General features: G+C 37.3%; 1 protein-coding gene across 2 annotated transcripts in view; it reads right to left on the reverse strand.

The window, feature by feature from the left end:
• Window positions 1-1,378: 1,378 nt before the first annotated feature.
• NET1 (neuroepithelial cell transforming 1) overlaps window positions 1,379-15,094 on the reverse strand; it is a 47,227-nt gene continuing 33,511 nt past the window's right edge. Inside the window, exons 1-10 of one of the 2 annotated variants that reach the window (XM_023230536.2) lie at window positions 13,378-13,683; window positions 7,934-8,041; window positions 7,361-7,528; window positions 6,917-6,979; window positions 6,492-6,588; window positions 6,278-6,354; window positions 5,313-5,570; window positions 4,717-4,887; window positions 3,538-3,724; window positions 1,379-3,255 (exon numbers count right to left, since the gene is read on the reverse strand). In XM_023230536.2, coding sequence (XP_023086304.2) covers window positions 2,849-3,255; window positions 3,538-3,724; window positions 4,717-4,887; window positions 5,313-5,570; window positions 6,278-6,354; window positions 6,492-6,588; window positions 6,917-6,979; window positions 7,361-7,528; window positions 7,934-8,041; window positions 13,378-13,470 — 1,629 coding nt within the window. In that variant the 5' untranslated portion in view covers window positions 13,471-13,683 and the 3' untranslated portion in view covers window positions 1,379-2,848. Of the gene's footprint in view, window positions 3,256-3,537; window positions 3,725-4,716; window positions 4,888-5,312; window positions 5,571-6,277; window positions 6,355-6,491; window positions 6,589-6,916; window positions 6,980-7,360; window positions 7,529-7,933; window positions 8,042-13,377; window positions 13,684-15,094 lie in introns of those variants that run through there. The other variant, XM_023230535.2, reaches the window with a different exon arrangement.

Genomic DNA, 15,094 nt, shown 5'->3' on the forward strand with positions numbered 1-15,094 from the left:
GAGTATGATGAAGACAAGTGATAACATTGCCACTTTAGGTCTTTCTGCCTCCGTCATCAGCATTTACAGAGGAGGGCCTTAACTAGGCATTTTCTGATGCTTGTATAATTAATTAATTACTAGCATTATAGCCATACATATTTGAAACAAATATCGTGCTGTCTGCATACTGAGAAAAGCATTAAAAACAAAGTAGACCCAGCTACCACAAGTCGCTGAACACATCTGATGGGTCAGTTGTGTCCGGATAGATCCCAGGGTGATTTACCTGTGATCCACGGACGGCTAATAAGATGACCCGGTTTCCCTTACCACGGTGCGTGCACACATCCTGAGATGGACCATGAAGTTTAAGATTTGCAGGGCAGACTCTTCTTTGCTGAAAATATGTAAGCACACCCACTGGAGAAAGGTAAAAAGGCAGGGAAATTAGACTCTCTTCAGCTCTGACTCGGAACGGGTTAAGGCAAAAATGAGGAATACGGTGGCTATATGTTGACTATGTATCAGTCACCCAAAGCGGGCTGGCTAGATGAGTGAACAGTCGGTGCTGATCCGAGGAATTCACAGCACCGGAATTGCTAGGAGGGATGCTTGCACACAGCCAGTCAGCCCTCTACGCCCCACAGTCTGGACTCAGTAACATGGTTGTGTGTGGGGTTGCAGGGGGGATGTTAGGGGTGAGGCCCACTTTTTTTTTTTTCTCTTTAAGCACCTCTGGGGATTGTGATGCCCGAAGAGGTTTGAGAACGAGTGGGCTAAATCACTGACTGCTCTCAAACACAGGCGCTATTTCTGAAGAATATTCCTTTAATATATTGACTTAGATACTGGATCTTATTTTGACCCTTGAGGGAACCAAAGGAAGATACAGTTTTAAATAAAACATCATTCCATTAACAACACTTGAACTACTACTTGCTTCTTAAATGCCAGAAGCTGATCAAGGTTAACTCTGGAGTAACTATTCTACACAACACCTCTAGAAATGATTAGAAATCTTGCTTTCTGGTGTTGCAGATCACAATCATTAGTGTAATATACACTTTTTAATGTGAATTTCCAAAGACAAGAACCTGAGGTACTTAATTTAAAATCTGAAATTAATCAGGATGCTTTGCCACTACCCTTACTATCCTATCCCGAAAGTAACAGGTGTTCAGTTATCTTCAATACAATTGCTCTGATTACACCATGTTCTTCAAAGATTTCCTAACACAAGCCTTATCTACCTTTCACGGATTCATCAATGAATTTCAAAGGTTTAACTACAATTTCTACTAACTTTTGTGGGGCTTACCATTACCCCCTTTGCCACACCAGCATATTTTGCCAAATGCCCCCAATACAGCCACCAGGCAAGAAACCTTCAGGGTGATTATGTGTGTGCTTTTTTTTTTTTTAATAGTATCATTCATTTGTACAGAGAAATCATTTGGATGGATCTATTTACAGTCTTTTCGGATTATCATTTCCACTGGCCAAATATATTTCACAGAATAGTCAACACTGACTTGAATTGATCACCATTATAATCGGGTTTTTACTCTTCCTCCCCCCTTTCAAAGATGAGATCCCATTTTAACAGAAACATTTTGTAATAAAAGATTCACCAGTCTTTTTCCATCTTATGAATAAATCCACCAAAATTTATCTAATGTAGTCCAATTTTTAACACATTTCATTGTTTCTTTTCAAACTCATTATCTGCGGGTATTGCAAACCAAGGCAAATAAGTCCACGTCCCCTCGAGCCTTCTACAACTTACTACACGCCCTCAAGTTGAGCTTCTCCTATCTCCTTTCACACTTGTGAAATGTCTGGCACAACCAGACATCTTCCCTGAAGACAAAACTACTCTCTTTTTCTCTCTTTTTCTTTGAGCTCACTACCAATCACCTTCCCTCTTGCTTTTCAGACAACACTATAAAACTTTCAACAAAATCTTTGAAGTGGTTTTCTTTCAGTAGTCTAGAATACATCAAGTCATTTCATGGATCTTTACCCTGAAATGCTACACTTTAAAAATGGCAATTTTCTTAATTGGCTCAAAAACAGTATGGCTTGGTTTCACTTGGTAAAGTTAATGTGATTAAAAAAATATATACATATACACACACACACACATACACACACATTTTTAATCAGGAAGAAAAATACTTTAAAGACATGCTAATTTGAAAAGGCATCAAAGTAAAAAAATAAAAGCAAATGCTAAAAACTGCTTTACAATAAAAAAAATTAAATAATCGGCAGGTTAAATGAATGTAAAATGAGGAATGTACAGTGAAAAACAAACTAATATAAAGCATTCCAGTTGATAAAATTAAAAACCTCCTCAGGCTTATGGTTTGTTTTCCAAGGAAATGATGTTTCAACGTAAAGTTTGAAATACTCCAGACATACATTCCATGTAGGTTTTGGGTGCCAATGTTAAAATTTCAAATTTTGCATGCAAGGCTTATCAAAGAAACACTGGCAGAATTCCAGTATTTGCAAAATTCTAAGTTTTGGTGAATATTGTAAATATTACAATTGGTATCAGAAAGCCATGATGAATCCAGAATTAAGAGAAAACCCATTTCATAAATATTTTGTTTGATTAAAAATACCAGGCTTACATGTTCTAAATAATTCAAGAAAATATCTTTTTTTTTTAAAAAAAAGGCAATTTAACAGTAATCTGTATATCTTTAGCTGCCATTAAAAAAAGAAAAAGGAACAACCAAAAACAATGAAAATGTTACAACTGGTATAAGGTAATCCTACAATGCTCCCCTTACAAGAAAACAAAACTGTACATTTATAAACAAACAGTCTCTCCACCAGTTAACACACAGAGCCTTCTCTACACCAAAGTCTCTTTCCGTTTGCCACCAGACCGGGCTTTGTCCCTCGCTCTTCGGATGCCAGGCTGTGTCTGGTGTGTCTTTAAGCTCTTGCTGTCCTCTGCCATCTCCATGCCAGAGCCACATTTGTAAGCGTTTTCGTCAACTTCTACCTGAGTAACACTGGAAACTGCAGATGCCCTCCTCTGGGCTGGGATTTTCCTCACAGAGGGGTGGTTCCCCTCATACTCTTCGTGCAGCTCTGGCAGGCCCTGCAGCTCAGGTGGACTGCCTGCCGACTGGAAGGGGGCAATGGCCGCCCGAATACAGTTGAACCACTGCTGCTTGTGGAATACGTCATTGGCTTGCAGAGTGTGAGACTGGCCTGGAGATGGGTCGTGGAAGCGAATTCTAAAGATATTTTTAGCTGAAAAAAAAAAAAGAAGAAATCAGGCTAAAAAAAGGTTTATTCCAGACAAAGTGGTCATACAATCTTAACATGACTGTCAATGTGAATATATAAGCCTATGCATTATTTCTTAGATACACCTGCAGGTGTTCGAGCTGGGAAGGCCTGGACAACTCAATGGGTGTGACAAGTATAGGACAATGGAGCCATTTCATCTCTAGAATTCTTAAAGGCAAAAACTAAATTCACTTCAGTTCTGAGTTTCTATTTCTTTACATTATTTTAAGGCCTGCATTTTACCTTTCTCTGAGTTGCTGAAAGCCCCTCGAAAAGAGCCTCCCATTCTCACATCTCCATCCTGCAGGTCTTCTAGGACCAGCTCCTGGACTGGGATTGGCTGCCGGTAAACCTGGTAAGAGTGCCGTTCGTTCCGTGTGACGGGCCGAGTCAGAACCAAGATGTCTTGAAACAGGAAAATGTAAAGTTTCTGGAGAAATGGGAAACAAACTCTTTCTAAATATGAAACTTGTGTTTTTAAGTGACTGAAATATATTGCTAAAATAACTTGACATTATTAATTTCATCAGATTTATTTTTCGAAGATCTCTCTTACTAAGTGACAAATCTAGTCATCATAAAGATGGTGATTTCAAGGCTATGCATGTTCTATTCGGAAAGTTTTTCCAATCTCAGAATAAATAAAACGTTTCTTATTGGTACGTAATATCAGATTAAGCAGCAGCTAAGTCAATGCTCTGCATCACCAAGACCTATTAGTAGTAACATTGACTTGAAACACTAGTGTTGTATACCACAGTTTTCTAACACAAAGTAGGGATTACAAATGCAAGCTGGTAAAATATTAATGGTTCTATTTTGTCCCAAATTTATACCTTTACAAATTTTTCCCTCATGAGGGAAAAATCAGAGATGTCAGATTTCAAATTTTTTAAACAAAACTCCAACTTATAAATTGGGTTTTTGAAAATCCATAATGAAACAAAAATACCATTCCATGACTGTACTTAGTTCTAGCAGGTACTTTTATAATTAGCATTTTAAAAATAAATTTGCATTCATTCAATCTGCTTCACAAATTTGTTATGCAATGCTAAAAACCACTTCCATAAGCATAAGATAAACTCTTAAAAGTTTTTTTTGAAGGATTTTTTTTATTAAACATTTTGGAACTAATACCGTATTTAGAAAGAAACCCCTGGCCAAACAAGTTGATTTATGCTTCAAAACTAAAAAATAAAGTATTACTGATTCTCCACTGAGACATTTAAGGCATCTTATTTATTCTGTAGTCAAAGAAACCAAATGTTGGCTTTATCAAGCTGGTAATATAAAATTAAAATCGGCAACCTTCTTTTACCACGTCATGACTTTACTCTTACCAGCTTGCTTCATAATGAACGTGTGAAAGTTAAAGGGGCAGAGGGAAGGCCGCTCTGCCGTGGCGGCGAAGTCACCTACATGTCCACTCTTACTCCGCAGCCCCCCATGGCACAGCAGCACTTTGCTCGCTTCGATTCTGGGGTCCCTCTGCTTTTCATCCAGGTACTCCAGCTTGTCGATGTAATATTGGCACTCGGATTCACCTTTCTTCAAGTTGATATCAGAGAGGACTCCCTGTATTATCAATATCTGAAAATGATAAATAAAATTGACAGAGCAGCTTCAGTTTATTAAGTCACCCTGCTTCCCGCAGGGCAAAAATGTCATATGGAATGGAAGAACTTTAAAGCTTGAAGGGACTCTGGAAATCAGTTAACTCTGCCAGTCTGTTCATTTTATAGATCAAGAAACAGTCCTAGCCAAATTGAGTGATTTGTTCAAAGGTGAAAAGGTGAGATCAGATGAGAATCCTGTCCCTTAACATATAAAATGTGCAAAGTCCGGCACATACATCTCCTTACTGCTTAGTGCACAGTGTACTAACGCACTGGGTACTTAAAACAACGAAACAATTCACTGTGCTAATGTGAAGCAGCATCTTCAGAAGATAACGTTCTACAGCAGCCTAATGTATAAACTTAAAAAACAAAACAAGCACTTAAGGGACTACTTACAGCATCCTCCAGAAGCTGAACATCAGGGTGCTCTTTTGGAGTGTGTTTAAGGATTTCTTTTAACAGTAAAGGGTATTTGACTAGGCGACTTCGAGGGATATCTAGGAAACTCCAAAGATCTAGTTTTCGACTGAAGGGAGACTCAAGACATCGCTGGAGGAAGTCTTGGACTCTTGGATCCTGTTTCTTTTGATCAAGAAGAGCTTTGGCTGCCAGCTGGTTACTACAGTAGCCTCGGTAGGCATTCAAGCGCGGCAACTGAAGGGTAATAAAAGAAGAGGTATGATGTGTTCCTGTTACAACTGAGCACATTAAGAAGCCTGCGAACATGAAATACAAAATGTACAGCTATTCTTGAGAGTTTTAACAAGCTGTGGACATTTTCTGGCAGATAATAATGGAAGCTGAATATTATTTTGGCAATCATCAAAATGCTCTTCAAATTTTTGTAATTTGGCTAAATCCAAGTGAAAACTCATGACTTCTACTCCCCTCCAACCTCAGACGCCGGCAGTCTGTGCTCCCAGGACACTTGAGTGTCCTCCATTTGCCACCAGCCCTGAGACTGTTTATGTGCTTGGCTATTCCTTCACTAGGCTATAAAGGCAGAGACTGCCTTTCATCACTGACTCCCAGCGACTCCTCCTCGAACAGTGCCCAGCACCTGGCACGCACTTAAACATATGTGAAAGAATGCAACGGATAATCACACATAATGTGGCAATTCTATCCAAGCAGGAACGTATTTGTAACACAAATCAACCTATAGCATTAACGAAGTTTTTTTTTTTTTTTTTTTTTTTAAACAGACTAATTTCTTATGTCACTGTAAACTTGTTTAGTTTTAATGCCTTATGTGTTTGTAGAACAGAGTTATGGGATCAAATCAATCTCCTATTTATCAGAAACTCCAACATGGCACATCTGTAAGAAACTGTATCTGGCATCAACAACTCACTACATACCCAGTTCACGAGAATGTGACCAATCTGCTCCACTGTTCCATCGGGCTTGGTTGCTTCTCCTATTCTTGTCAACAAATCTGAAGTGATAAAAAAGCATAAACACCATTAACAGGTTTATTTAAAAAATAGGTCAGCACTACATTAGACGTTTAGACTGAAAATTACGTGCGTTACTGCTCTTTAGATTGAATGACAATTCAGTTGCACGTCTAACCTTCATGCAGAGGTATGTAAGAGTCCAGATCACCAAATATATGCGTGAGTTCCTCTTCTGACATGATGGACAACTTCAACATGGGGTCATGGTAGGCCTGTCAGAGGAGAGAAATGTGTCACAGAGAGATCACGTGAGGGAAACATGAGGGATCTATACTTGGAAACAAAGAGAATTAATTATATATAAGCTAGCGTGGATTCTGTTTGCTACACATAAAATAAATGAGTATGTATTAATCCCCAAATAAACTCTCTTACTAATACTTGTATTTGAGGACATGTCTAGACCCCATCTAAACAAATGTATTCACCAGTAGATATTTTCTATTTTTCTACTTCTAAAGGTTAAGAAAACTATCCTTTAGATTTTGTGAAATTTAATTTTGAAAAACTAGGGCATCTGATAAAAAGTTATTTACTGACCTTTCTTGCAAGTTTGAGATCCTCAATTAAATCCTGTTCACCTCGGGACATTTCATATATTGCCTAAAAACATCCAGCAAACATCAGAGGTCATTCCTTCGAGAAAGGAAAATTATATACAACTGATAATCACATTATTTGATGCTTTGAACGGCATTTAAAAACCAAACTCAGTCTGAAAATTGTAATTCAGAATGGAATCTCAAATAAAAGGTTGCCATATGTTTGGTAATTTTACCCTATTAGAGTTGTTTAATTTGACCGTCATCCATCATTAGGTTTTGTTCACCATGTATTAGGAATTGTTGCTCAAACACAAAAATCCAAGTTAATTTTGCCATCGGTATCAATTTGCTGTTCTTTTGGGAAAACACGTATTTAAAAAACAGGTCTTTTTAAAGTGCAGGCCAATAAATACAGTCTTGGTGCTGAGTGCCAGCATACCTCCTGCCGTTTGATTTCTCTGGTGGTGAGAGACTCCTTCATGGTGATGTCTAGCATCTCTGACCACAGCGCACTGCTCCTTCTCTTGGCAGGGGTTGGGACGGTTGACCTGCTAGAAAACTTCTGGGCAGAGGCTGGGGATCTGTGGTCACCACGAAGGGTAAATGACTTAAAAAAGAAAAAGTGAACAAAAGAGAAAATAAGATTAGGAAGAACAGAATTACTCCCATTTTCTTTTTTTTTAAAGTGAAGAAAGACAAAGTTCTGAGAATTTCTCAATGCAGAAAACAGTAATTTATCCAAGTTTCCACCTACCAATCTTAAACATTTATCAGCTAAAATTACGTTTTTGGGAATAAAAACTAGCCAAGACTATGCACTGATATAAGATGCAAATTAATATAACGAGGTTACACATTGTTCTGCAACAATATTCCTTAGTAGCATATTCCAAAAAGAAAACTATGTTGAAGTATAATAATGCAAACCTGTTGGTACAGCTCAAGGACAACCACAAATTCCAGGCTTCTATAAAGTCCCCTGACTACATCACTCTGCCTTCTCTCTTTTTACCTGTATTGTTTGACCGAAACGTCTGACAGCTCCATTTCTTACAGGAGAGATTAAATTTGCCAAGGATGTGACACGAGCCAGAGGTCGAACTCTTTTATTGCTTGGCTCCTATAAAAACAAGCCAGATGACACTAAATGTATGTTTAGGTACAATGATTTCATACAAACTTGGACAAAGTAAAGCCCTCTCACCAAACAATTTTTATACATTATAAAATACAGAAACATGAAAATAAGAGTTGTTCTTCATTGTCAAAACAGTAAGAACTCTACTGAATAGCAGTAACTTTTCAAAAAATAATAAGTGCATAAAAAAGGCCAAATATTTCCATTAGGGGAAAAATTAACATTCAAACAAGGAAATTACATCCTAAAATCCAACAGAACTTTTTAGTTTAATGTGGAGAATAACTTTTTTTTTAAAAAAGTCTTATGAAAATTTTCGAACATATATGAAAGTGGAGAATGGCATAATGGATCCCATGTGTCTATCAAGCGGCCTCCACAGTGTCTGGTATAACAATTTGTTTCATTTTTGTCCCTACTTAAATATTTTAAAGCAAATCTCAGACATTATACCATTTCATTCTTTTTTTTTATTTTTTATTTTTTTAATTTTATTTTTATTTTTATTTTTTTGAGACGGAGTCTTGCTCTGTCGCCCAAACCGGAGTGCAGTGGCCGGATCTCAGCTCACTGCAAGCTCCACCTTTTGGGTTCACGCCATTCTCCTGCCTCAGCCTCCCGAGTAGCTGGGACTATAGGCGCCCGCCACCTCGCCCGGCTAGTTTTTTTTTTTTTTTTTTTTGTATTTTTTAGTAGAGACGGGGTTTCACCGGGTTAGTCAGGATGGTCTTGATCTCCTGACCTCGTGATCCGCCCGTCTCGGCCTCCCAAAGTGCTGGGACTACAGGCTTGAGCCACCGCGCCCAGCCACCATTTAATTCTTAATCACTTCCGTTAGAAAATACGACCTTTCCATAAACATGTCTGACACTGGAATGGGCTGAAAAACAGTGAAGCCAAGGCAGGGAGGAGTTAAAAGAGCACCCAGGCTCTGAAATCTGACTGGGCACAAATCCCAGCTCTACCACTTGCTAGGGCACACCCTCGGCATCAGTTTTCTCATCTGTAAAATGGGGCTAATACCAGCACTTCTCTTATGAAGTTGTTGTGAAGATTAAATGAATAATAGGGCTTGAAACAGTGCGGCACGTATTAAGTTTGAGCTATTACTAACATATTTTAGGAATATTTTCATTTACTACATAAACACTGGGATTCATAAATAATTAGATCCTCTCTCAGTAATTTATTAACTTAAAGGAAAGGTATACACAAATTGAGAAGAAATAGTTACGATTCTACATGTTAGTGCTTTTAAATAATAATATAGCAAACACATCACTTATTCAAGGATTTTGAAACTTAATAAAAATTGCATTATTCTGATATTATCGCTAGAAAAATGGAGGCGTACTAGTACGTAACTCACACGGTTACTGAAATGAAGAATGCCAGATCATAAAACTAGCAGGTCTATTCTTTATAATGTCTATGGAGCACAACTATTTGTATTTTGTGCCTCTGACAATTGTGGCACACTTGACAAAATAATTTTGATGAGAATCCAGGAGGATATATAATTTAAAATTATATTAAAATTATCACTGAAAAATAAGACATCATTTAAAAATAACAGAAGAAGCAACTTTTTCTAAAAAATTCTTTGACATGACTAAAGTAATATAAAAAGGGGTATAGAAAATGAGTAAAAATAATGCCTTTAAACAACTGAAGACTATATTGACCATTTTTGGTTTGGTTAAAAAAATTTTAATTAATAATTTAAGAATAAACTGACAGGAAAAGTTAACATTATTTGGAAAGAAATGTAAAAAATTTGAATATCCAAAGAAACAATTAGACTCATTAAAGCTCCTAAATGTATCAGAAACGAATGCGAACTCTCAAGGAAACTTGGTAGATAATCAAAGAGAATTTAGAAATTTGAAGGCTTTAAGAGGCAGAGTTGTCGATCAACCCTTCATACCAAATAATCAACTCCAAAGTAAAACTTTGAATATAAATGAGCTGCAAAAGAAACCTTTGCGCTATGTAATAAGATGGCACACGCCGTGCTTCTGAGGACATGTGTGGATGCCTCCCCCACGTACATCTGTGCTGACTGACTGACACACGCGTGTGCAGGGGCCAGCACAGGCATTCCTTTCCATTTAGTAAAGACAGCACAAAGAGTCTCCTGTTGGACTGAAGATAGAATTACCTCACAGAGTAAGAAATGCCGACATTTCACTGGAACAAAGCAGTTGTCAGAAAGTTCTGTTCTGCTTTTTGGGAACAGAGGTTAACTCTTCTTCCTTGTTTCATGCATAACAAATTTGACTTCCCAGAAAATACAATATTTAATTTCAACTTAAAAGTCTTTGCAAAGGTGCTTTTCCCAATGAATATGAATGGAAAATTTAGTTAGCAGGAAATACATTTTTGATATCTATTTTATCACACAAAATCAAACTAACGATAAAAATTTCTTATCTTTATAGGACCAGTTACTGTACAACTACTAACTTCCTGGTAACTCAAAATTATGTGATATTTTAAAACTACAGAATTTAGATTTAGATAAGTGAATGTAAATTTATCTAAAGCATACTTCTGAAACGAACATGGGTTTTGTTGATGTGGTCTCTTTAGGGTGGCAGCATATTATGCCAAGTGGTATTTGGTGGTTAAATATGTTCCACAGTCCTTTGAAAATCCAACGATAATCTCACTTCTCCACAAAGGAAATGCTACTCTTCAGAGTTTATCAAATCTAAGATGTCTTGGGAAGTATGATGCTTACTCAGGAAATACAGGTTGGGAAAGAGAGAGAAAGGAGGGCACTTTGCAAATACTTTTGGGGACTGAATGGTGGTAACTTTCCTGCCTCACTCAAAGGACATATGTGAAGAATGTTTGGTAAATACAAAACAAACTTTTAGTATACATATTTTAAAAGTATGAGCAATTTTAATGACTAAAATAACAAAAAGTGTAATTACAAAATGTTACAGGTGTAATGCTGCTACCAATTTCAGGATACATATACTATTTGAAAACAGACTCATACATGCAACTTCTGTGGGAAAGTGACATGGATTAGGCATTCACAGGCCACCCACAAGATTGGGACAAAAATCTGTGTCTCTCAGAATACAGGTTAGGAATTGGCCCATGTGAGCTGAAACCAAAAGTAGTTTTCTTTAGAGGTCCACATGAACTATCTTAATAATCTTGGTTTGACTATTAAGAACCTAAATATTTGCAGTCACAAAACAGATTCCTAATACAATATTTAGATAGGTCAGATGCAGCATTTGGAGGCGATGAAGGGTGAGTGGAATAGGCACACACTGTCTCACCACCACCAAATGGAAGGCACCCATAGTTCCGCTGCTAGTATTGTTTATTTTTACCTTGGAGTCCTGGAAACATGTTATGGCAAATTCAAGAAGCTTAAAGAACAGACATGGATACTGGAACCATACTTTCCTCAAAAATAAATAAATACATACATACATACATACATACAATTTTTAAAAAAAAATCTAAAAATCCATAGGAATAAACAAAGAACGCCAACAAGCTTTACATGCTCAATGATTTTTCTGTTGCAGGGAACCTTTCACCAGGGCTAAAGTTCACTTGGAGGGGAAAAAAAAGTCCACACCCTCTAACATAAGTTTATGTTGTTAATTTAGGTTAATTTTTAATTAGACTATCTAGGTTAGCTAGGCAGTCACATGCATTATTATAAGCAATCTGCCCACAGATCAGGGTATTAACTAATGTTAGTAATCCACTCGTAGTTAGATTTTATGCCTTAAAAATTGCTGGATATCTATAAACAAAATTGTTGAGAATAATTTAAAGTATTTTTCAGGTTATCCCTTATACCTAACTGCAGTAACATGGAAAAATCCTGTTGAGAATTCAGTGTTTCATAGAAAGGCTTTTTCGTCTAATGATGCCAGTTACAGAACATATTTTAGGAGGGTCTCTTCTATAACCAATCATATCAAGACACTGAATAAAATAACCAGTATGCGCCTGGGTCTATTCTTCTGAGTTAAAATACATAAATAATCTTCTCTCCTACTTAGCAAAACCTTTAAAATCAAAAGAAAATAAAAGTTATTTTTAAAAAGATAAAAATAAGTTATGATCACATGGGATGTATTCCTTTTCTAGAAATACCCAAATTATTTAGAGCTGTGTCACTAGATCTAAAACCCTGACAACATTCCTAGTTTTCTTAACTTAGAAATAAAGGTAAGGCAGAAACACAGCTCATGCCTGATACTAAACAAAGGCCAGTTTCTATGGGCCCAACAGATGATAAGCTGCAGGACTCACACTAGTGACTGTGGATTACTGCTCTACTCAAAGCAAATGCTTATACATTTTGAGAAAACCGAGCCACACAGGCAAAGACCAAAACCAAGAAACAAAAACGAAAGCCACACCACACCAAATAAAAGTGTACCTCCTGAAGACAGCAGCTATTTTAACTACCAAAAGGTGTGTTTATGTGTACACATGACAAGCAACTTTGCTGGGGTATACAATAAGCTTTACATATTTAAAATGCACAGTTAGGTGAGTTTTGACATGTGTACAGAGACGGAAACCACTACCACAATCAAGAGATACACAGTTAACTAAATGCAGGAACACTATTCCTAGCATATAAGTGACAATGTAGTATATATTAAAATATATAGTATAAACAGAATATCACACAACAGTAAATCAAGATTACATAAAATGGCATAAAGTAATTTGATTTATATTGATAAATGTTCATAAAGACTAAAAAAAAAAACAATGACTTCAGACAAAGCAAGGAGGGTAAAAATAATGAGTCATTGGTTTAAATATTCTAACATGTCTCTTTCTGAAGAAAAAAGTGGCATACAGTGAACTCATCAGATGGAAGAAAAACGCACACCAGGTCAGACTGCACTTTAGGTGCAATTTGTTTACTAGCATTGATTTACAAGAACAGAATTCTTTTCCTCTTGCTCCATTAAGGTAGTTTCTAAGACTCGATGATATAAATTCAAGTTAAAAAAAAACGACGACAACTATATTAAGCATCGGAAACGTGACAAATGTAACCAGAGTAACACACATTTAAAATCTTCTTCTTTTTGTATAAAAGCTGTGTACACTCGAGCTATGCTATGTATAAACTATTTAAACTTAGACCACAGTCCCTAAACACATTTCAAGCTTGCACATAAATCAAGAACATACATTTTATAAACAAGATCAAAAGTTTAAAATTGTACTGTTAATACCTTGTTAAAAATCTTACAAGCTCTGTGGAGTTAGAAAACATTCCTTTTGCCTAATGTTTCTCTTAAAAGTCTTACCTCTTGTTCTCTGAAGGACTGGTTATTGACATCTAGGACTCGGATGGTCCTTTTAATAGGTAGGAGACCTCCACTCTCATCATGTGCCACCATGCTTCCCAAGCACTCCCTCAAACCTTTCCAATCAATCCACACCCAGTCAGCGCCGTAGCGACGCTAGGCAGAGGCACACGGGCTTTTCTTCCCAGAGCTCGGCCACCCTCGGCAGCCACGTGCCCATGCCTCTCGCCGCGGTGTAGCAGACGCTTCTGAGAGCCACAGGCAGCAGGCATCGACCCCAAGGCTCGGGGGCGGGGCCACAGCCAAGCGGTCCCTGGGGGGCGGGGCCCACCACCACGTGACTTTAGTTAACTGAGAGCAGGGCACACCTAGGCCTCTCAGCTTTCGCCCGGGAGGAGAGTGAAGCCGGGCTCAAGTCGGACAGAAACTTCTCTTCCTGGTTTAAAATGCATTCCAGAAGGAAAACAAATGGTTACATTATCTACTCTAGTGCTTAGTCACAGGGAGACTTTTCCTATAAAACCCTATTGCCTGGGATTAAGTTTAGTATGGACAACTTGACAACTCAAATAAGGAAATAGAAATTCTTGTTCAATAGGGCTAGATCAATGTATATAATGAAGACAAGCCTAATTATCCAGGAAACCTGCTTTTATCTTACAGAAGTGCAAGCACATTCACAATTATAAAATTATCTAAGTCTTTAAATAGTTCCCACCACTTTTTCTTAAGACTAGCAGGGTAAATACAGCAGGTGCACTTCTGTTACCTCTCTTCCAGAAGAAAATCTCCCATGAGGTTACAGGTAAACGGGGCTACTTCAGATTTCAAAAGTCAGTATTGCTTAGACTTGGAGGTAGATATTTTTTCTGTATTTTTAAAAAACTTGATCTGTGTACTAGATATTTTATAACAAAGGTGACTTCTGTTCTCTCTATATAGAGTATACATAGCATGTATATATTATATATAAGTGTATAATATAACAGGGTCCTTCTCTAAACTGAATTAACTGATCTTGATATAGTCCTAACAGGGTCAAAAGACTGCTTAAAAAGTCTTGCATTTTACAGGTGAAGAAATGAGGCTCACAGAGGTGAAGTGACAATAATGACAATGACCAGTGACAGTCTCCAAATTTCTAGCCTAAATCTTTTCCTCTATGGAACAACACTACTTTTGTTGGCTTGGCAGGCCTGCTGTGAAGCAGATTTCCTTTTAAACACAAAATTTGTTATTCTATTTGGAATGGTAAAATTTTATACTATAAACTATAATATGATGCTAGTATGTTGGAAAAATATTTCTATTCTTAGGATTTATTAGAATCAGAGAAATCTATCATATAAAAGTCACTATTCTAGATACTTGGGGAATAAAAAAATAGGCTTCATATCCGCCAAAGAGACCATTGTGTAAAGGTGGGCCACTTGAAGAGATAACAGAAGACAGCTTTTGCAAATTCAAAACTAAGGTGTGTAGCTAATAAGTGCTACAGGAGTTCCGGAGAAGAAACCACTTCAGGTAGTTTTCTAAGCTAAGACATGGCTGGGAACAATGCCAGGAAGAGGTTTAAGATGTTATGTCTGTGGGGCCTTGAATGTAATACTTTTCATAGATTTGAACAAGAGAAAATTTCGAGGAGGATGAGGGAGTGAGCCCACCTGTGGGGTCACGGGCTGCGGGTAAAGATGGAACAGATGGCTGTACTCAACAG

This window comes from Piliocolobus tephrosceles, chromosome 9, assembly GCF_002776525.5.
Source record: "Piliocolobus tephrosceles isolate RC106 chromosome 9, ASM277652v3, whole genome shotgun sequence".
Classification (NCBI taxonomy): Eukaryota; Metazoa; Chordata; class Mammalia; order Primates; family Cercopithecidae; genus Piliocolobus; species Piliocolobus tephrosceles.